The 22,186-nt window shown below is 60.0% G+C and overlaps 3 protein-coding genes across 13 annotated transcripts in view; 1 reads left to right on the top strand and 2 right to left on the bottom strand.

Annotated features, from left to right (window-relative positions):
- Positions 1 to 82: 82 nt before the first annotated feature.
- PDIA3 (protein disulfide isomerase family A member 3) lies at positions 83 to 7,804 on the bottom strand. Its single transcript, XM_032699880.1, has 13 exons — positions 7,526 to 7,804; positions 7,341 to 7,419; positions 6,545 to 6,662; positions 6,062 to 6,169; positions 5,053 to 5,182; positions 4,457 to 4,573; positions 3,947 to 4,072; positions 3,343 to 3,525; positions 2,730 to 2,838; positions 1,805 to 1,933; positions 1,329 to 1,408; positions 767 to 824; positions 83 to 483 (listed from the first exon to the last, which is right to left on the bottom strand). The coding sequence occupies exons 1-13, from the start codon at positions 7,693 to 7,695 to the stop codon at positions 364 to 366; spliced, it is 1,527 nt and encodes a 508-aa protein (XP_032555771.1). The 5' UTR covers positions 7,696 to 7,804; the 3' UTR covers positions 83 to 363.
- A 3,471-nt stretch (positions 7,805 to 11,275) lies between these two features.
- On the bottom strand, positions 11,276 to 21,142 carry CKMT1A (creatine kinase, mitochondrial 1A). Its single transcript, XM_032699881.1, has 9 exons — positions 20,437 to 21,142; positions 14,953 to 15,151; positions 14,491 to 14,586; positions 14,153 to 14,374; positions 13,543 to 13,628; positions 12,498 to 12,621; positions 12,195 to 12,329; positions 11,742 to 11,867; positions 11,276 to 11,526 (listed from the first exon to the last, which is right to left on the bottom strand). The coding sequence occupies exons 1-9, from the start codon at positions 20,583 to 20,585 to the stop codon at positions 11,410 to 11,412; spliced, it is 1,254 nt and encodes a 417-aa protein (XP_032555772.1). The 5' UTR covers positions 20,586 to 21,142; the 3' UTR covers positions 11,276 to 11,409.
- PPIP5K1 (diphosphoinositol pentakisphosphate kinase 1) overlaps positions 20,449 to 22,186 on the top strand; it is a 47,353-nt gene continuing 45,615 nt past the window's right edge. For 7 of the 11 annotated variants that reach the window (XM_032699871.1, XM_032699873.1, XM_032699877.1 and 4 more), the window contains exon 1: positions 21,389 to 21,456. The gene's annotated coding sequence lies outside the window, so the exon portion shown is untranslated. Of the gene's footprint in view, positions 20,575 to 21,388; positions 21,457 to 22,186 lie in introns of those variants that run through there. The other 4 variants (XM_032699870.1, XM_032699869.1, XM_032699878.1 and 1 more) reach the window with 4 other exon arrangements.

Genomic DNA, 22,186 nt, shown 5'->3' with positions numbered 1-22,186 from the left:
GGAATGACTCCCAGCAGAGTTGCTGTCTGTGAAGAGCAGGATCCCAGCGTTAGGTATGATGGGTCACCCCAGGACAGAGACACTTGGTCTTAAGGGGGTCATTTTATTGTTTCACTTCTCCAAATGTACAAAAAAAATTAGAAAATAACTGTACCCCCCACCCTTCCCAAACCACAAAACAAACCAGTCTGGGGAGCCCAACAACAGTGCAGCTAAGAGACGGCAGGAAATTAAACATTACTAGATACAGCAGCTGAGGGCCATCAGCCCAATGGCTCTCCACAGCCCAGAACTGGCCCCAGTCTGCCCAGTGCTTCCCCAATTCACAAAGAGCTCATTCTGACCAGATAGCAAGTGGGTACTTTACAAATCCTCCTTCACCTTCTTCTTGGATTTCTTGGATTTATCTTCCTCCTGCAGCACAGGAGTGTTGGTTGCCTCCCGCTTCAGGTAGCTGATGAAGTCACTCACTTCTCTGCCCCCCTGCAGAAAACAGATGACAGTGAGGCAGGGCCTGTACCCGCCATGGGCTTCCCCTCTGCTGAGAAGGGTTCAGGTGCCAGGCAGGAGATCCAGGTGACTGCAAGCATAGCTCTCCCCAGGGCCTGCAGCATGCAGTGCAACATTCCCAGCAGGTACCACCAGGTGTGTTCCCAGGGCAACAGGACACAGAGCCACCCCCAACTCCAGAGCAGCTTGAGTGTAATTTGGACACCTGGATGCTCTTCACTTCTTTATAAAGCAGCAAGAACAGTAAAATACTCACCTCATACTTCTTTGGACTCTGCTTCTTGCCAGCTGGAGCAAAATAGATGGTGGGGAAGCTGGGGAGAGAGAAGGGACACCTGAGCTCCTGACATGCTTTGATTTCTGTCAGACCAGCCCATACGGAAGGGACTTGCATCCCACACTGCCCTGGTTTAACATGACACAGCTTTGGCAGCTCTGAGGCAGCAGGTGTGGCCTCCAAGGGCCTGGCCACGTCTGCAGAGCTCGCTGAGCTCACAGGTCCAAGTTTGCTGGCTGACCGCTTTTGGAACAGCAAGTCCAGATTTGTTTTCACACTGCCAGGAACAGAATCACAGCAGATTCCAAAACAGCAGGGCAGGCCTCCAGGCAGAGCCAGGACACCAGAATCCTGGAGAATCCAGGTAGGTCAATGTCCTTTTTTTCCACTCTTCATTTCTCCAAATCAAGCCATTGCTCAGCAGTCGCATGTCAGTCCTCACAACACCCCCTCCCTGTGAGGCTCTTCCAGCTCTAGTGCTGTACCGATGGCAGAGCCGGACCCACCCACTGACACATGGAGTCACAGCAGTCAGACCTACCCTCGGACTTCATAGGGAGAAGGCACATCATTGGCTGTAGCATCCATTTTGGCAATGATGATATTGGGATCTTTGCTGAGCTGTGGGTAGAATGAGCCCATTAGTAACCAATCCCAAACTCCAGGAACCCAGCAGTGGCTGGGATAGCAGTGTCAGAGGACAGCACACAGGGGATGCCATCTCACCATCCCTCCCCAAGTGGGAGACTATCATCATGCAGATGGAAAAGATCCAAAAAGAAGCTTGGCCAGTTGAGGCCAGTCACTGAATCAGCCACAGCCAAGGGCAACAGACTAAACCTACCACTGTGATTGCTACCACAGATCCTGCTGACGGACATCTGCACTCACCAGATGCCAAAATAAGTCCTCAGGAAGGCACAATTATGTCCCATTATCAAAGAGGCTAAAAACAACCTGCAGGATTGTTTAGTGCTGCAAAATTCTAGTTCACTTTTGCAAGAGTTCCAGACCTACCTTCTCCCCCAATTCTTTGTATTTGGGCTCCAGATTCTTGCAGTGGCCGCACCATGGTGCATAGAACTCTATCAGGACATCTTTGTCTTCTGCATTAACAATTTCATCAAAGTTCTCAGCCACCACCACCTGTAAGGTTTGATCACACCAGTTAGTTGCTTCCAAGTCAGGTATGAGGCTGTGACATGATATGTTCCACACACTCCACCCAAGCCTGGGCCTCCCACACCTGCACAGCAAGCAGCAAGACGACCAAACATAGCACTCCTCATCCTCAGCATGCTGATAAAAGTTTGCTATAACGTACCAGCACTACCTGCAAGTGAGGTCTGCACATGGTCTCCTTGCAGGAGGAGGACAAAACCATTTTTTTTAATCCCAGCAAGTTCCAAGCTGAGGAATCAGCCTAGCAGGGCCAGCTGAGGCCATGCCCATCCCCACAAACACAGTGATTCCCACTCCTGTATGAGGGTCTCACCATAAAGCCACGACAGGAAATGCTCTTACTCAGGGCAGAATTGCCTGGGAGGATGAAAGGCAGTCCCCAAAGACAAGATGAACACAAAGCTCCCTAAAACGGTGCAGTCACAACCAACAGGAAGGCCATGCCACAAAGGAGCACAAGCCAAGACAGCAGGCCTTTGCATAATCCCTGGAAATCTGGATGATGCTGCACTTGTGAAGCACATAGCTGTTGTGCTCAAGCAGCAGTTACCATGCTAAGGGAACAAAACAGAACCCAAACTGCAAGCTGCATGTCTCCCTTGCCTCAAAAAGCTGCAGTGCAACAAGGGAGCAAGTAATTCCTCCATCTATCACCGCAGAGGCTCCTCGAGCTGCTACCATGCCACACTCACAGTACTCCACCCTGGCACTGGCTGGAAGATGCTGCTGAACAGTCTTCACATCCACATGCAGCACTCACCTTTACAGGGCCGTCATTGTTTTCAGGGATAGGCTCTGATTTCAGATACTTTTTCAAGTTTCCATCAACGTAATCTTGCAGGAATCTCTCTAGAGCCTTTCCATCACGGCTGAAAGAGAAGTGATATTACAGCCATCATCACACTTTCAAGGCTGATTTAAGCTCCTTCCACCCACACAATGGATGCCACCTGCATCTCTGACAGCACCAGTCTGGGCTGGTTTAGACCCCAGAACAAGTGCAAGGATGCCCTTAAGGGCTCTGACAGGAGGCTGGATGCACATCCCATTTGAAGTTTTAGGCTTCCAGCACCGTTTATTTTTTCAAGATGAAAGGTACAACTATTTCCTTTGCCTTTTATTGCACCCTAGTTCCTAACCAGACACTTCAATATCTTTAATTAAATTCCCCCCCTTTGTATAACAGGAAGGGCTGCAAGCTCTCTAGAGAGCAAGAAAACACACAAGCAGGAGCCATTTTGACCCAGCAATCATTTCTTCCAACCGCATCATTCAGCTTTCCTGTTTCCTCCAAGCTAACAAAGTATCATCTGGTCAGAGACTTGTAGACCAAAGTCCAGCCAGTGAGACCCGACACAAGTTCAAGAACTCACGAGAACTCTTCTTGCATGACGTATTTATCTCCTTTGGCAGTTCTGATGGCAACAACTGGGGCCTCACCCACGCTGCTGTCCAGACCAAACTCGGAAAGCTCATGGCCAAAGGTCTTCCGACTAGCAACAGCATAAGAAAGCTTATGGCCAGCATCCAAGAATTTCTTTGCAACCATCATAACTCTGAAAGGAAAAAATAACAAACAAAAAGACAAAGCATTATTTCTTGGAACATTTTCTTACACGTGATGTAACACCCTTCAAGCTGACGCGCATGCTGGACAAGGAATTCAGCGGCACAACGTGCTCTGCAGAGCCAAGTCCTGTAGAAATGGTGCTGAGAAGCAGAGCAGTAAACTTGTGTCTACGGTGACGTCTCCATCCTCCACCCTGACCGCATGACCCCGGTGTCTCAGGCACTGGGGAACACGAAGGATGGAGTTGCACACCACAGCAGCAAGGCGGTCTGCGGGAAAGGTCTAAGTGCCTAGGGACCAGGGATCCTAGAGCAAGCAGGCAGGGTTTCAGAGGACTGTCACTTGAGCTATGGAACCACAGCAAGACAGGAACATCGCAAGGCCGATTCACCCTCCACCCCTCCCACCTGTTGCGCCAGTAGTTGGATCCCTTTGCGTTCTTCTCATAGTCCACATCGTAGTATGCCACCAGCAAATCCTTGCCCTGGATCAAGTCTTTGTTGTCTTCAGTCATGTGTGGGCAGATGCCAAAGCTGTCAACAAGAGAGGTGTTAGCAGAGCCCATGACCCCAGAACAGGCTCAACACAGCACACTTGCTTCCCAGGAAGAAACACTTGGTTCATTCCTATACCAGATTATTCTGAGTTAAATCTGCATCTCCAGCCACATCAGTGGCTAAAGTGATCCAAATAAGGCCAAAGGTGGCACACTTCTCATAAGTTCGGGTTTTAAACAGAAGCATGGTCAGAATATGGAGACTGCATGCCAACAGCCAGGCCAGGATTTCAGGAAGGTGTCCCCAAAGGGGAGCAGTGCCAAGGCATTCAGCACAAAGTGGCAGCAATGCCAGCTAGGAAAACAAGCTCTGACAGGGACAAAGCCAGTCTGTCATGTTTGCTGGTGAGGAATCGCTCACATGTTCTCCTGGATGAATTTCTTGATCTTTCCACTGGTGATTTTGTCTTCTGGGTACTTGATGGAGCTCTCCTCAAACTTGTTGGTCAGGCGTGGAGGACGGAATAAGACTATACCTCTGCGGGGAAACAGGTATTGTGAATTAGTTCAGTGGGTCCCTGGGAGTCGAAGGACAGCAGCCAGATGACACAAGAGCCCATTCTCCAGAGACTATTCCCACTCACCATTCATAACTCAAACAACACTGTCTAGCTTCTTGGTGGCGCTACTACATTAGATGTACCTGTCAGAGCCTCCTCTATGATCCAAACAGGCCACAATGAGAAACAACCCCCCCACCATAATAAGCAATGGGGAAGCAAAATGCCTCCACTGAGATATTTCCCATCCGCAGGCAGATGCTAACCTTCCAGAGCCTGCAACCATTTGCACTTGTCTATCTCAACTCAAAAGAGACAAAAAGGATACACCACTGGCAACTGGGGAAGAAACTAGACCTTAAGCTATGTTCACAAAGTGAGCCCAGCTAACAACTAGAATCCACGAATCTGTTCCAAATGCCTCAATAACAAGAAAGCTTTGTTTTAAGTAACTTACTCTCCATCTTCCTCATACTTCTGCACCAGCTGCTCCTCGGAGGTGTGTGCGAAGCGGTAGTTGTCCCTGAGGCTGTTGGCTGCTTTCATGAACTCCGAATAAGCATCCCCAGATGCATCCCTAAAGAAGCCTGGAGCAGAAAGGTAGATGACCCCAAACTGACCCAGCTGCAGTCCCTCTGCAGCCCTCAGCATTTTTCTCTACAATGCACTGAAACATCACTCCTGAATACAGTCTTCCAATGTATGTTCAGGCCTTCACCTTTCACTGTTTCTCTCCCACTTTTTTGAACCTCCCCGCACTCTGTCCCTTCCAGCAGGAGAAAGTTACTCAGGAGCTGCTCATCTTGGTCATTTAGCCAAAGGCAACTGTCCACTGAGCACCCAAACATCCATTGGTGACTGTGTGACACTGCCAGTGGTAACAACTGTCGTTAGCACTTCATAACAGTAAGTTTGAGGACGCTGATCAATACTTATCTTCAAGACAGCACACCTGATCTGCACACTGGCTGTTGCCACTGTAACCACAGTCACATGACCTGATGCCAACAGCCCCCTGGTGCCACCAGAGCCCCAAAAGTACCCTCCAGCACCTCAAAGCTACCTGTTGTCAGTCAGCCAAGAAAGCAACAATCTTTGGAAAACATATACTACAGTGCTGGAGGGGGCATCACAGCCAGAGGGCCAGGGGAAAAAAGAAAAAAAATTTCGAAGGAATTCTCAGGGTCCTCAGGTGCAACCTCCCATTTGAAGCAGGACCAGCCCCAGTCAGACCAGGCTGCTCAGAGCTTTGTTCAACTGAGTTGTGAAAGTCTTCCAGGCTGAACTCTTTGAAATCCCTCTGGGCACATCTTCCAGGGCTTTATTGTTCTCATTACCAACAGCTTTTTTGCCTGTGTCCACCTGGAATTTCCCTTGCTACAGCCTATGGTACTGCCTCTGATCCTTCCACACGAGCTCCCAGAGCACAGTGCCTGCTCATTTCACACTGCACTACCTCTACTCACCCACGACAGAAGCATCTTTATCGCCAATGAACTTCTCAAACTCAGCCACAGAAGTGAGAGCCACTGAAGCAGGTCCTGCCTGTTTCTTGAGATGACTGACAATCCCATCTTGAAAGAGAAGTAAAACAATTAACGGGATCAATACCAGATTCCACAAGACACTTTTCAAGCTTCCTCATCCAAAAATTGTTTCTACAGAATCCATACATGTCCCCACTATAACAAATATGTGAACTGAAGGAATGCTCCCACCAGCTTCATACAGGAACTTTCTAGCATCCTGGGAACTAGGAGTTAAAGTGGAAACCTTCACAGGAAAATAAACATCCAGGGCTTTGCCAGCACAAAGAGTTCTGAAAAGGGCAAGAGGGTGGTGTATGTGTAGGTGGGAACCTTCTCTGTATCCCTGGACACCAGGCTGTTACATGTGGGCCTGCCTCCTGCAACAGTTCAGCAAGCCAGGCACTGCTGACCAGCTCTTACCTGCTGTCCTGGGCCCATCATAGGTTCCTGCCTCTTCTCCATCTCGAAAAATCTTTAAGGTAGGATATCCACTCACTCCATACTTGTTACAGGTGTTTGAGTTTGCTGTACAGTCAACCTAAAGGGAGAGAAACCTTTCTATTCAGATCAAGATCGAGCCCTGACACACCCAACCCAGCCAGGGGACTGGAGAAATCCATCACATGGCCCCTGGTGCTGGAGAGCCCAGACTGGGAAGGAGATAGCACAGGTGTAAGGAGAAGCCTAGAAAAATACTAGAGGAAATACTGGAAAGACAACTTTGGCCATATACACACAAAAAAATATTAGAAAAGACAGTTTCTTGTAACCAATAACAAGGAATTTCTCAGCACCTTGTCAGTACAAAAGAGTTCCCACAACACCTGAAGAAAGCAGGCTGACCTGTCCAAGAGTCCATGGCAGCTCCCATAAAGGAAGCGAGAAATTGATTTGAGAAAACTCTACAAGTTTTGTGGCAGAACAGAAAGCTCCTGGTCAGCAACCCTCACTGGGTAGGAGCAGCATGGTGTTCGCTCTCTGCCTCATCACACAGCTCACGGCAGGCCTCCTCCTCCAGGCTGGGGAGAGCCCTCGCACACCCAGCACACTCTCCGCACACCAGCTGCGCGGCTGCAGCCCTGCAGGGCTCCACTTCCAGATGCTTTCTGGGCTTCAATGCTTCACGCAGACGAGGCCCGTCGGAGCACGCCGAGCCCCGCAGGGCCGGACCCCGTCCGCCGGCCCGCCCCGCCCCGCTGGGGGAGCCGGTGCTCACCTTCACGAGAGGCACGATCCCCTTCAGCCGAGTCGCGGCCGACTCGTACTCCGGCGCCAGCCGCTTGCAGTGCCCGCACCTGGGGGGACGGGGGGGGTCAGGCCGGCCGAGCGCCCGGCCCGCCCCGGCCCGGCCCCCCGCCCGCCTGGTCCCGCCGCCCCCGCCCGCCCCGGGTGGCCCCTCACCAGGGCGCGAAGAACTCCACAAGCACCAGCCCCGGGCGCTCGGCCAGGCCGCTCTCGAAATCGGCATCGCTGAGCTCCACCACGTCGGAGGCGCGGGCACCGAGGTAGAGCAGAGGGAGCAGCAGCAGCGCTGCGGGCAGGGCCCGCGGCGGGGGCCGGGGCGCGGTCATGGCGGCGGGGCAGCGGATGCGGGGGCAGCGGGAGCGGCGGGTCCGAAAGCGGCGGCGGCTGAACAAGCGCCGGGGCCGCAGCCGGAAGTCCCACCCCCGCAGCCGGATCTGCCGTGTGGCAGCTCCTGATTGGGCGTGCGTCACGCGGGCCCTGCCCAATGGGCTGCAGGCAGGGGGTGGGGTCTCTGCAGCCGGCCCCGCCCCTCTCTCACAGCGCCGGGGTGGGCGCGTTCGGGAGCGGCGAGAGGGAGAGCGGGGGAACGGGAGAGTCTGGGGCTGTTCCCGCACAAAACCCCAAATCTCAGTCTCCCAGGGCCATCTCCCTTCGCAGTGCGCCGGGCAGCTCAGATGGGCCTTGGGGGACTGTGCATCAGTCGGGGGACAGTGCTCGGTACCCCGTTTCTGCCTTGCCATCCCTTTCCCCTTGGAGTCCGTACGCTTCTGCCCTCCCTCGTCCCCAGGTCCCTCCTGCTGACCGCTGAGTTTCAGCAACTGTCCCCACTGTCCCCAGAACTGATGATCGGGGCCAGCCGGCACCGGGTGCTCACCACCGGCACGGGGCCAGCCTGCTGGGCCGTTTCTGGCTTTTTTGTCACCGATATTGAGCTGTACCGGCCGGTCGGCCCCGGAGCTGCGGAAAGGACTCGGGTGACGTCTCTGACTTCATGGCCGCCTTTGCGACAAAGAGCCCTGGACCGGGACTGCGTGCCGGGAAGGGCTGTGCCGCCGCCCGTCCTCCGCCCGCCACCTCCCGTCAAGCGGCCTCGGGGCCGGCAGGGGGCGCTGCCCACCGCGCAGGGGCCGGACGGGGAGTGAGTGGCGGGGGCGGGCGGGGCCCAAAGCCGCGGGCGGGGCCCAAAGCCGCGGGCGGGGCCCAAAGCCGCGGGCGGGGCCCAAAGCCGCGGGCGGGGCCCAAAGCCGCGGGCGGGGCCCAAAGCCGCGGGCGGGGCCCAAAGCCGCGGGCGGGGCCCAAAGCCGCGGGCGGGGCCCAAAGCCGCGGGTAGCACCTCTGCTCCCGCCCGTGCCGGGTTCCGGCATCAGTAATGCGTGAGCTCGGCACCGTCTGCGGCGGCGGAGCCAGCGCCGGGCTCGAGTTACAGGCTGGAGGCTGTGTGCAACGACAGCGTCCCTGGGCTGCCAGGTGTCTCCAGCTTCACCATCGACCTCTACTGCACCCTCTTCAACAGCTCCTGGATCTCCGGACAGCTCCCACGGGACCTGGGGGCCGCCTGTGCCAACGCTGCCTGGTACCTCCCTGCAGGCGAGTGTGGCTCGGCGTGGGCGCAAGCCTGCTGTGGGAGCACGACCCTGCCCAGTTCAATGCCACGGTCTGCAGCAACACCTCCCTGAGGGAGACCCCTGGGCCTCGGCAGGCCCTGATGGAGCGGCTCTGTGCTGACCCGGCCCGGGGTCCAGCAGGGGCCCGGCCCCTCAGGCACAGTGCCTGCCCGCTGGGTGCACAGTGGGAGGACACCTGGAGTTGCTTCCTGGGAAGCTGCCTACTCTGGGGCACCCAGCTCTGCCGTAGCAGGAGCCGTGAGGTGCTACCCACCGACCTCCAGGCCCAGCTCTCCCAGCAGTGTGGCTGTTCCTAGTCCTGGGCACAGATGCCCAGTGCCTCAGAGCCTGGAGGAACAGCTCCCTACTCCTCTGGGGGCCAGAACCTGTGGGCGTGGGGGAACGCTCCCCTCTTGGAGCTGTGCAGGACTGTGAGTCCCAGCTGATTCCAGGAGCTGGTGTGCACCAGCGCCTCTCTCCTGCAGCCTCTGGGACATCCCCAGCCCATGGCCAGTGCACACTACCAGAGTGCCCTGCCCAGTGAACACTGCCTGCTGCAGCACCTCTGGGTGCTTCTGCCCCTGTCCCCCAGGCTGGATGCTGTGGACCTCTGCCCAGACCTGGCTGCCTACCTGCTGGGGCTGACCTCACAGCTCCCACTATGCTGGGAGGAGGCTCCAGGCTGGGCTTTCCCACCTGAACTATGTCCTGTATCTGCTTGACCACAGCCTGGCCCTGTCCAGACAAGAGGAGGTTGGGCAGGTGGCTGGGGAGCAGCTGAGCAAGGCCATCCTCCTCACCAGCCTCCTGGATAACACCTCCTTCTGGGACTTGCTGGGGGCAAATGCATCTGCAGGCATCCTGCAAGCCATGGGCCAGTACCTGGTGTGGGAGCACTGGGCTCGGCCAAGAGGGAGCTGCTGAGCTGCTTCAGTGTGAGTTGGGCAGTGCTGGGGCAGTGAGCGAGGGCCTCCCTGGGTGCAGGGCAACGTTTGGGGTGACAGGCCCAGGAGCCCTCCTGGCTGCTGGGTCAGGCAAGGGTCGGGCAGGGGTGCAGGCCACGGTCCCTGGATTCTTGTCCAGTGCCAGCTGTGGGGGAGAAGGACTGGTACATGTGCCCTCCTCCCTTACCCCTTGGGTCATTATCCTTGTAGCAAGGCTGCCCAGACCCAATATGGGGGAAGAATTGGGCAAAGAACTCTGGGGAACGGTGTGGGTTGCACATGCAGTGCAGTCCTGCTTCCTTCTGCAGCCTGTGCTCTGGGATCTGCTCCAGGACATTGAGGGTGCTCTGCCACCCTATCAGCCTTAAGGCTCTGCCACCCTATCAGCTCTCCCGCTCCTGCGGCTGTGCCATCCTTGCTGTTCCCTAGGCCTTTCTGCCGGTTTGGTTTGTCCTGGCCCCTCTCCCCACATCTGCGTGGTGCTGCCCCAGGACTTGCTGAGCAGAGACACAGTTCAGCAGCTGCTGCAGAGTCAGCGGGACTGGGAGCAGAGCGAGCTGGGATGCCTTTGCTATCCCCCAGGCATCCTAGGTGATGCCCCCAGCCTGCAGAATGTGCGGGTTGCCCCACTGGTGGCAGTTGCCAGGCCAGAGGACCAAGGTGAGACCATGCACTCCCCTCCCCAACCCTGTCCCCATTCATGCTGGTGCCCTCTCATGCCCTGCCCACACATTTTGAACTCCTGTTGCCCAGTGTCCGTGGGCTGTTTGTGCCCTGGGCTGCTGTGTCCCCCTTGTGCACCCTGTGGTGGGTGCTGCAGGGGCCTTGGGCTGGGGCCAGCCTGCTCGGGCTGGCTCTGCAGCCCCCACGCCTAGCTGTGCTCACATGCGTGCCACCTTCCCCAGTGGCATGCTCAGCTCTGACCAGGCTTTCTCTCTGCAGGCAGGAGTGGAGTCAGGCCCCGTCTGGCTTCACCATGGCTCTCCGTCCTCTGCCTGCCCCACTGCTTCCTGTGAGCATCCCAGCAGTGAACTCATAATGGTCACAAAGGTTGAGCTCAGCTGCCTGCAGTGACACATGGCCCCAGAGCACCTTTTCATGTGCAGCCTTGACTATTCCAGCAGCTCCTGGCACTCTGCAGCAACTCCTTACCCACATGCAGTCCCCTAGGCCAGGGCAGCCCCAGTGGTCCCTCAGACCCTTTCCCCATGGCAGCAGTAGCTCAGGGACATCCTGGGGAGGGCTGCTCAGGACAGGCACAGGAAACCCATACCCCAGTGGTGCCTCTGCAGGGGAACAGGGTGCTTGGACTCAGTGGGGTACTGGGTGCTGGAGTAAGGAGGAGCCTGAGCCATGGCTACAGCAGCGCATGTTTATGGGATCTGACCTGGTGTGTTGTGGGTAACAGGATGCAGCGACATGCTGGGCACAGAGATCGCACAAGCTACAGGGGGACCGGGGTCCCACAGGGCTGGCGCTGCCACAGTCCCACTCAGTGCCGGAACTGCGGCAGCGGCGAAGGGATGCGGATGTCCTGCCCCTTCTCCAGCCGCCGCTCACAGTCGATCAGGTAGTTCACACCGTCTATCACCAGCTGTACCAGCTCCACCTGCACCAGGAGCACAGATGTAATAATTCAGGGGCTGTCTTCAGAGCCACACCAGCAAGGCACCTGGCTAGCCCTGCTGCACACAGGGCAGGCACTGCTACCCCCAGCACCCACATGCTGGCCCCAGCATACAGCCCTGGAGCTGCGTGGGTGCCATGGGCCCATCATGCACACATACTCCAGAACCTCCCTCCCCAGCTCTGCCTGTCACCCACCTCTGACTTCCCCAGCCGGTCCAGGTTGGAGATGTCGAAGATGCCCCCTGTGGCAGCAGTGTCCACACCGCCCGTCCCACGCTTCTGTAGCCGGAGGTTCTCCAGGATCTTAGGGAAGCGGCTATCCTGGTGCCCAGAGAAAGTGTCGGTGCTCAGCAAGACCGACAAGGGAGTCGGGGTCAATGCTCCCTGGAGCAGCCCCCTGCGACTCACAGGACTCTGTTAGTGGGTCACTGACCCCACACAGAGCCCTGCCCTGAGCAGACCCGGGCTGACACCTGGGATCTGAGCCTCTTCCTTCAGCCAGGGATACAGGCATGGGCTGGACCCTATGCCTCCTGAGGAAACCTGAGCAAGGCCCAGGGCCAGGTCCCATGCAGTCCTGTACCTCCCATGTGGCTGAGCTCCCCACAGTCTTAGCCTGGCTCCCCACAAAACTGGTCATAGTAATACCTTGCTGAGCAGTGGTAGCTTGATATGGACACCCGCTCGCAGCCCCGTGCCCAGGTTGGAGGGGCAGGTCAGGATGTAACCCAGCCGCTCGTTCCACATGAACTCCCAGCCTCGCTCCTGGATTAGCCGCTCCACCTGGGTTAGAGATACAAGCAGCCGTTCAACCCTGGCCACAGGGTGCCCAGCCCTGGCCACGGGGTGTCCAGCCAAGGCTGAGCGCAGAGGGCCAGCACTGCAGCAGCTCTTCCTGCCCCTCTCTGCCTGTCCACGGGGCTAGCACAGCACTGGCTGTTGGACACTCACCTCCTTCAGGCCCCGGCAGAACCGCTCAAAGACACGCTTCATATTGCCCCCCTTCTCCATGGAGATGACACGTGTGTGGTCTTCCTCATTGATCCAGATCAAGAAAGTCTTCTGGTGGTTGTGCCTAGGGACAGGGCAGCATTCAGCTGTGCTGGTGGCTTGCAGATGCCCTGTGCCCACCCAGCTGTGCCCCTTCTGCCACCATGGTGCCAGTGCTGCTTATGGTTCCAGTGTGCTGCCTCTGCCTGTGGCTGGGAGCACGTTGCCAGAGCCCAGCCTGGCAGCAGGGTGGGCAGCCAGCAGATGCTCCTGGAGATGGGCCAGTGCCCATCCACGTGAGCCGCTGTGAGTGATGGGAGCTGTCTCCAGCGCCTTGGGCTGGGGACAGGAGCATGGCTCCTGCACCGTGCAGGCAGCAGGAGAGGACTGTGAGGCACGGAGTGCACACTGGGGGCTGTGTTAGGGGCAGCTGGAGCTGGGGACCATGCATGCTGTAGAGATGTTTTCCATATAAAGGCACAGTGCCAGCGAGGGTGGCGTGGGCAGATGCGTGTGCCGGCTGTCGCTCTGCAGGAGCGTGGGATGTTGCATGGCTGCACAGAGATGCTGGGAGGGAGAAGTAAGATGTGACTGTGGCAGGACAGGTTTAGTGGCACGTAGAGTGTGCAGAGATCCAGGAGGAGCTCTGGGGATTGCCCAGGGAGCAGAAGCAATTACAGCAGCTTTAGAGTGCAAAGTGCTGTTGGATGGTAAGAGTGGGCAGGATTGACAGCAGGGGCTGGTTCTGCAGTCCCCCTTCCCAGGACAATGCTGTGGTTTGTGTAGGGAGCAGTTGGCTGCTGACTGTGGTGCACAAGGGGCTCCCAGGTGAGACCACAGAGCCCAGGGTGGGCACGGTCCAGGGGTACTGGTGCCACATGTGCTGGGGGTCTGCGGTGCAGTGAACATGGGAAACATGGGTGGCAGGGCTGAGACAGACAGATGGAGCAGTAGCATCCGCCCCTCTCTGCTCTGCTGACTGCTCAGTCCTGGGACAGATCCTCACCAGATCCCTCGGGCGTCGGGCCAGTCCCGGGCCATTCCTGCTGCTGTCAGGAGCGGGGACACCGGCTTGTCAAAGAGGAAGTGATCCTGGAGGGAGGCAGAGTGCATGGGCTCACCAGGGTCGCGTGGCTGGAGCCAGGGCACCTTCATTGGTCCCAGTGCTCCCTGTCTCACTGGTCCCAGCCTGCCACTGAGGTGATCCACTGTGGCTCTCCCAGGCAGGGTACCCATGGGCAGGAGCCCCTGCCTTTCTGGCCTGAGAGGCAGAAGGCTGCTGGTGCACAGCCCACCCTATGCCAGGGGCCGGTGGGGCACCAGCCATGTGCCTGCCACAAGCCCGCCTTTCTCTGGACGTGGGCAGAGACATGGGGAAGGAGTCAGAAGGAGCCGTGAGCTGCTGGGGCTGTGATCAGACAGGTGGCTTGGGAGGGCTGAGTAGCACTGTGAGCACCCTCTGCACTGTCGGGCAGACTCTCTAGGGCAGGGATCCTGGTCCCACAAGACAGGGGGGCTGGGAAAGGAGGATAAAACCTCCCAGAGAAACAATGCTGGGGAAGGGGTCCTGCTCTGCATGCACCCAGGGAGGCTGGTTGGGAGCTGTACCAACTCACATCAATGAGCTGCTGTTGTTCCTTCTCAGTCATCTCGCTCAGACGGTAGTACCGGCCTGCCAGGTCCCCAGTGAGGCCATTCAGTGCATCCACAGTCACCTTCTCCACCTCTCGCCGCTCGGCGCGGGTGCAGGCTGGCGGCAGGCTCAGCCCACGGATGCTCCGCCCCGTCCGGACCCGGGATGAGAGCACGTAGCGCTCATCAAACTGGCCAAACTTTATCTGGAACAGACAGGAGCCACAGGACGTTAATGGTGTGGCACTGGTGCTGGCAGGGCCCTGTCCCCAAGGCCCAGGAAAGGACCCCTGTGTGCAGCATGGCTGTCCAGCTCACACACCTTGGTGGCGTCCAGGTCCGTGGGGTGCTTCATGGTGCGGGGGTTGTATCCGTTGTGCCGCTCCTGAATCACGGGGTCAAACAGGTCGGCAAACACCTGGAAGCAAGCGGGACAATGTACAGCGCTGCAGATCCAGCGCCTCATAAAGCCCCTGCCATAAGCTCAGCATGGCCCCACTGCCAGCGTGGGGGACATGGCAGCAGGGGGGCTGCAGAGGATGGCCGGGAGAACAACATGTCCTGCAGTGCAAGCAATCCATGGGGCAAGTGGGGCAGAAGGCTGCAGGGCTCCAGGAACAGCTGCTCCAAAGGAGTCCTCTGTCCCATAGGGATATGTGGGGACCAGCCGGGGCCTTTGCAGCAGTTCAGGCTGGGCAGGATGAGGTGGGCAGTAACGTCCCAGGCTGCTGGGTGTACCGTGGGTACTCTGGCTGCTGCAGGTAAGGCTCTGGCTGCCACTCACCTCATAGGTCTCTTCATCGCCAGCTACGATACCCACAGTCTTGATGAAGGGGTGGCCAGGGTTGTCAACACCAGTCTGAATGCACTGGTCCAAGGTCCAGCCATTTGGGGTTGCCTTGTCACAGAGCCTGGCATAGATGGCTGGTGTCAGGTTGCTGGCCATGCAGTTGTTGTGCTTCCGGAGGTCGGGGTACTCAGCACTGTGGGAGGAGAGACAGATGAGTCCTTTGGGGCCAGGGGACTCCAGCACTTGTGCCAGTGCCCCTCAGAGACTCATGGGGCAGGTGTGAGCAGGGGAGCTCAGAGAGGGGTCAAACTGCTCTGCTTGTCCACAGCAGCCAGGGGCAGGGAGGCAGTTACTGGCATTGCAGGGCAAGGCCAGGGAGCAGCCTGAGCTGAAGGTTGGCACTCAACCAGGACGAGAGTCCACGAGCAAATCTGGACCGGTCATTAGGGATTGGCTCCTTATCAGCCACGCAGAAGGTCCCCAAAGGCGGGAGAACCTGCCAGGTGAGCAGTGGGGCCACATCAGTCCAGCCCTGTGCTGCTGAGCTGCCAGGGCAGCTGGGCAGCAGAGTGGGGGTCCCACTCCCCTTGCCCTCCCTGGGGCTGTCCCAACACCAGCCTAAATGGAGGGGGCCTGCTCCCTGTCTGCTAGTGCAATGGGTGGGGGAGGCAGGGCTCGTAGCCTGTGGGGCCCTGGCGTGCCTGACCCCTGAGGCTCCTGTCTCTCTTTCCCCCCCCCCCCCCGATGCTTCGGGGCAGGAGATCAGCTGACCCCGATCTGCAGCCGGTGGGAACTGCACGGCCCCGGCGCAGTTTATTGTATTAGGGGGACGCTTTCCTCTAATCAGCTTAGTGGGAGGCCGTCCCCTGACCTCATTCCCACTTTAGACAGGCTTTGTGTTTGTTCTGTGCTCATGGAGGGGATTGGCAGGGCAGGACCCTGACAGTGCTAGTCTTGGCCAAATCTTTCCTGCTGGGACCTGGTGCCTTTGCTTGCCTTAGTGGGACAGGACTGGCCCTTATCAGCCCAGGAGATCTGGGCTGGTGGCTGGAGGGGGTCCTGCATCCCTGGGGACACCTGTCTCCCCTTCTGAGAGAGGCCTGCTTTGGGGATGACACAGCTTGAGGGGGATCTATGTGGGAGAAAGGGTGCCTGGGCTAGTGCAGGTCTGGGTTGGTGGGAGCAGCTGTCAGACACCAGCACCAGCAGGAAGTCCTGGCACTCTCCTGCACTCAGCTTCTACTCCTGAGGGCTCACACTGGGCACCAGGTCTGGCTGCCAGCACCGGCCCCATGCTGCAATGCAGAGCCTTGTGGCTGCCACCACCTCCTCCCCTGCGCCTGCAGGCCAAGGAATGTGCATTGGCCCTTTGCCCATGGCTTGTCTACTACTTGTGGCTTCCTGTACTGTATAGAAAGAAAGGGTGGTAAGGCTCACATTGTCTGTATTGTGCGGATAAGCATTGGCAGCTCCAGCCAAGACCAGCACAGGGAGGCATTTGCTCCAGGCAAGAACTTGTCTCAGGGCTGAGGGCTGCTCCCAGCCCACACACAGACCTGTGCCCTGGTGAGATGCCCCAGCTCAGAGGCTGATGCGGTGTGGATGGGACACAGCCTGCCCTAGTCTGCCCCACTGCTCCTGCTACCATCTGCTGGCCACCGACCCACGTCTCCCCAGGGTGACACACTCATAAAAAGCATTTGCTGGTCAGAATGGGACACTTGGAGAGGTTCCTCCACTGCCCCAGCATGGGTCATGCTGCCGGGCATGCCAGGACCACCTGATCTGCTTTCTACACAGCAGAGTCTGCCCAGGAACAGCAGAGGTTGCCAATGGAAGCCAGCTTACTCCCAGTAGGCAGGATACTGCTGTGGGTTGAAGCATGCTGTCTGCCATGGCCATCCACACATTCCCTGAGGTGGTTAGCATCCAAACTCTGAGACTCCAGGCTCTGCCTGCAGGTGCTGTGCCTGCTGCAGTGCTGACTGAGTGCCTGGTCAGAGTGCACCCTCCCCTGAACAGCCCTGAACCACAGCCAGTAAATCAGGGCAACCTTTTCCCGGTCTTTCTAAAGCACCCGAACTCAGATGGATAATGCCAGGGTGAAGATCCTGAGCACCTGTTGCTGTGCTCACCACGGTGCCACAGAGACAGCAGGGGAGGATGCCAGTCACTGAGCCCAGGCTTTGTCCAGGCTGGAGGGCTCTGGCAGTGGCACCGCCTTCCCACTGTGTGGTCAGGGTGTCCAGAGGTCCTCTGTCACAAGCGTGAAGGTGATGCTGCACTTGGCCTTACTTAGGCTGCCTTGGCCCCTTGATTTTGGTCCCCGAAGCTGGTTTTAAAATTATTACCCTTCCAGCACCATATTTTGTTACCAGTGCCACAGCACCAAGCGATATCTTGAAGGTTTTTTCCAACCTCAATTCCATGATTTCACAATTCCATGGTTCTGTGGTAGGGTGGGCTCGTCCCTGGCTGCAGAGGCTGGAAGCGTGGATGTCTGCCAGAAGCACAACTCAGTGCTGCTGCCTGCGCTGTCCTGCCCTCACCTCAGCTCTGCCGTCCTGCCCGTGACCTCGGGGTGCAGCCGCCCGCAGCAGTCACCCTCTTTGCCCTTGCGCGAGCAAGTGTCTCAGCCCGGGGCAGACCTGCTCAGCACCCAGCAGGGATTATTAGCCTGTCCACCGACTGGGCAGCCTCTCTGGAAGCGACAGCCACCTGCATCTCGCCATGGCTCTTCATCGCTAATCCGGCAGCCTCCAGTGCCCTTCCTGGCATCGCGGGCTCGTGGTGCCCAGGCAGCCCCTGCTGCACGCGGCTTCTGGAGAGGTGTGGGGGCACGTGGGGCAAGCAGCAGACCCCGTGTGGTGGTACAGAGTCAGGAGCTGGCAGGTTGCTGCAGGCAGCTGAGCATGAGGCTTGTTTACGCAGGGAGGAGGGGGCTTGGGCTTTGTGTGGAGACGCTTTGGCAGGGAGCCCCAGCGTGACCGCCCAAACACGGTGCCGTGCCTGGTGTAGGACCTGCTTGGCAGCAGGCACATGGTGCCCATATTTCCTCAAGGGGAGAGTGCCTGTGCCCTCTCAGCATGGCCATTCATACTGCAGTGCCTCTGACAGGAGGCTGTGGAGTGTCGCTCAAACCCCTTAGGGCTACTGCCAATGTCTCTCGTTTTTTAACCTAAGACTAGGCAGAATCCCCGGCAAGTTGGCTCATCCCTGCAGAGCAAGGTGCTGCAGCTCACCCCTAAGGCTCTGTCTAGGTTCTTTTCAAGTGTCAGCACTGTCACAAAACCATTCCCAGCCGAACATGATCCCCCAGGAGGCTCATTTTAGAGCTTCTCAACCGTATTCCCACCTTGATTTCATCCCCTCCTGACCTGATGTCTGTGGCTCTGCAGTTGTTCATAAAGCTGGAAAACACGCTCCCCTTGGGACGTGGATAATTCATAACATCCAGCCTTTGTCATTCTTTGAACTCTCTCCCTTTCCATCCCCGGATTTCCATGGCCCAAAGCAGCACACCGGAGCCCCAGCGCCAGCTCCCTGCCAGCACTCCACACACGCAGAGCTCCCAGCCTGCAATGCAGTGCCACGACACACTGCTCTGACTGTCGGCGTTTGGTGCAGGGATGGCAGCAGCTGATGGTGTTCAGAGCAGCAATGTGCTGCCTCCTTCCCATCCTGCTCTTTCCCTGTGCTGAGTCTCTGCTGGCTTTGGGATGAGGAGGAATACCCAGTCCTCATATTCCTGGCCTGACCCTGGGAAATGCTAGGCCAAGCAGCTGGTGCCAGTGTGAGGTGGAAGGACTGGCCAGTGGCTGCCATGTCCCTCTTCCCTCCCAGCCCTGGCCCTGTTCCTACCCTGCCCAGCCCTTGTGAGGCACAGACAGCTCCTGCCTCCAGTCCCGTCTGGTGCCTTGGCCCTCCATGCTTAGAGTGGAGGGCCATGCTCTTTGGAGCTGGCAGCACAGGCACCAGGCAGGACCAGCCTCTGCCTCTCCCAGCCCTGCTTCCTTATCACCACAGCAAGCAATGGTGAGCAGAAACATGGGAATACGGAGCACCTGGCTCTCCCAGGCCCGTCTGGGCTCCCTGTGGCAGTCCCTGGCAAAGAGCAGTTTGGAGGGGAGTGATGCGAGACCTTCTGGTCTGAAGGTTGAACCTTAGCACCGTGCTGCAGCTGTGACACTTATCTGGCTTAAGGGATCAGGCACCGGGCATGCAAAGAGGACCAGGGCTCTTGCAGAGCCAGAATTACCTCAAAAGCACCTCTAAGCTGGGCTGTGGCCGTACATGTGCCTGCCTGGCCCGGCTCGAATTTGTGCCTGCCTCCCAGAAGTCCCGACTGCACATCTCAGGGCTCATTGTCATCCAAAATCTGCTCACAGGCTGGGGCAGCCTCCTCAGCACCCGCAGGCCCCTCCAGTTCTCCCTTTAAAAACTGGCCCAGAGAGGGAAGGGCAAGGACCTGCCAGCAAAGCTTTTCCTTTCAATAGAGGAGTCCCTGTCCTGAAAGCAGGCGCGTGGGAAGGCTGGAACAGCCAGATGAGGTCGGGCCAGGAGCTGCTGCCAGTGCCTGGGGGCTGCTTTGACACCAGCTCCCACAGTCGGAGCTCTTGGGTGTGCCACCAGGAGGACAAAATGGACCCTTTGCTCCATCCTGTTCCTACCAGGACACTGACAAAATAAATCTCTCCTGGCTTCTGTTGGACCAAGCCTGGGGTACGCCCCTGCTGGCGCTGGCTGTCCCAGCTGTCCCCCCCAGGCTGGCCCATCTCTCCAACAGCCCTCATCTCTGCCCTCCCTGGCATCCCGGGAAGTCCCCTGGGACCCCCAGCCCCGCTGCCGGGCACTTTCCCCCCTCCCTCTCCCGCGTATCTCGGGCTGCAGCGTCTTGTTCCGGTGTTTCGGGACCACCCAGGGCTGCCGGCAGCCCCGGGGCTCCCACCCCCGACTGCAGCTCCCACAGTCAGGCCCCGGACGCGGGGATGCGCTCGGGGTGGCCCCCGCAGCCCTCATGGCCCCTGTCCGCACGGGTCCCGCGAAGGGGTCCCGCGGCAGCTCCCACGAGCCCGGGGAGCCGGGACTCGCGGCCCCTGCGGGACCGTGCCCGGGGCGTGGTAGGGCCGGTGCCCTTGTGCGCGGGGACGACGGGGCCCGCGGCGCCGGTGACCGTCAGCCCGAGGCGGGACTGCTTCGTCCAACACGGCCGAGCCCCGCCGCCGCCCCCCCGTCACCCCCGTCTCCCTCGCCGCCCGGAGCCCCGGGGTCGGCGCGGACTCGGTTCACGGGCCTCCCGGTCCTCCCTGCCGTGGACGAGCAGCGTCCGCCGCGCCGCCCCCATGAGCTGCTTCGGGACTCGCCGCCCCGGCTGGAGCCGAGGGGCGGCCCCGGCGCCCTCCCCGGTGCCGGTGCCGCAGGGACCGTCCCCCGCCCGCCGCCCCCCGCCCGTGCGCCCTCGCCGCCCGCGCACATTACCTGGGCGGGTATCGCCGACGCTGACGGTCGCCCGCGCTGATCGAGTCCCGGGCGAGCAGGAAGCCGGCGGCGAGGGAACCGGCGCCCACCATGGCCAGGAGGCCGGTGGTGCGGCGAGCGGAGAGAGCGCGGGCGAAGGTGCTGGCCATGGCGGAGCGGCGGAGCGAGCGCGGCGGAGCGAGCGCGCCGGGGCGGGCGGTGGACGTGAGGGGAATAGGAACGGGAGTGGGAATGGGAACGGGAGCGGCGGCGGGGCGCGCGGGGGGGCGGGGAGCCGGCTGGGCACGGGGGGGGCCGGGCAGCACCGCCACCTGCTCGGCCGCCCCGCCCCGCCCCGCCCCACCGGGGCCGCCGGCGCTTTCAGCACCGCGCGCGGGACAGCGCCGGAGGGGCGGCTGCGTCGGGCCGGGCCTGCTTCTCACCGAGAGCCACACCCCGGACCCCCGCGCCGCGCTCTGTGGCGGTCGGTGGCGGCCGGGTGAAAGTTCGTGCACCTGAAACCGGGAGCGGCGGACGCGGCTACTCTACGGGATGCGGCCCTCGATGGGTCGCGGGGCCGGGGGCCGGTTCTCGGAGGTCACCGGCCCTCCCACAGTGCTCTGTGCCCGCCGCACCGCGGGACCGCACCGGCGGGGCAGGGAGCGCACCGCGTTCGCCGCCGCAGACCCCGCGGGACGGGAGGTGCTGGCGCACCGCCGGGCCGCTCCGGCACACGGGAAACGGCTGCTCGGTAGAGCCGCGCGCCCAGCCCGGTACAGTCGGTACGGCCGCGTGTCCCGCCCGGTGCAGCCGCGCGGTTGCCGTTACAGCGCGGACCCGGCACGGGGCCCGCGCCCACGTGCGAGCGGCGCGCCCAGCACCGCACCAGCTCCCGCCGCCGCCGCCAGGGGCCGCCACGCCGCGTCCGCCCGCGTCCCGGCCGTCCCGCCCCCTCCGCGCCGATTGGCTGCCTGCGGCCGTCAGCAGGCGGTGATTGGTCGGCGCAGCGCCCTCAGCGCAGGGTGCGCTCGGAGGCCGCAGGTGAGCGGAGGGAAATGGCGGCTCCCGGCGTGGCGCCCCCTGCTGCCGGCGGGGGGGCGCCGGGGCGGCCCCGGGGCGGCCGGGGGGCCGGGGGCAGGCGGGGCCGGCGCCGGCGCCGGCGAGGGAAGGCAAGCGAACTGAAGGAGGGGTGGGGCGGCCGGCTGCGCCGCTGCTGGGCCCGGTTTGTTGGCGGCTGTCGGAGAGCGCCGGGCGGGCGGCAGCAGCGGCACCCCGTCGAGCGCAGCCCGGCGCCCTGCCGCCCCCGCGGCCCGCTGCCGCCACCCGCCCGTGTCTACGGGGCCCGGAGCAGCGGCCCCCCCCGCGGCGCGGGAGCTCCGCCCGGCACGGGCGCAGCGGCGGGCGGGGCTCGGCCCGGCCGCTCGGGGCCGCCGCTCGGTCTGTCGGTGCCGGTGCCGGTGCCGGTGCCGGTGCCTGCCCTCCGGCCCGCCGCCTGCGTGGCTGCTTGGGGCCGCACCGCTCTCCCGGGCCGACGCCGGCCCCGCTTCCCAGGCCCGCTGTCCCGCCCGTGCCGGGGTCTGCGCGGCCCCCGCGGTGTGTGCGGGGCGGAGCGGCAGCGGCCCCGCGGCAATAAACCCTCACGGATGGGGACCGTGTTGGGAGAATTCCAGTGCTGAGGAGGTTCACGCTTTGCAAATTCGTGAATCTCATTAAATATCTCGTTATGAACAATGTAGGCGAGGCACAGCCCTGCGCGGTGTGCGGGGTGAAC

Source organism: Chiroxiphia lanceolata, chromosome 12 (genome assembly GCF_009829145.1).
Source record: "Chiroxiphia lanceolata isolate bChiLan1 chromosome 12, bChiLan1.pri, whole genome shotgun sequence".
NCBI lineage: Eukaryota > Metazoa > Chordata > Aves > Passeriformes > Pipridae > Chiroxiphia > Chiroxiphia lanceolata.
Note: the sequence above shows the minus strand (reverse complement) of the source record. Positions and strands in the feature narration are given on the sequence as shown.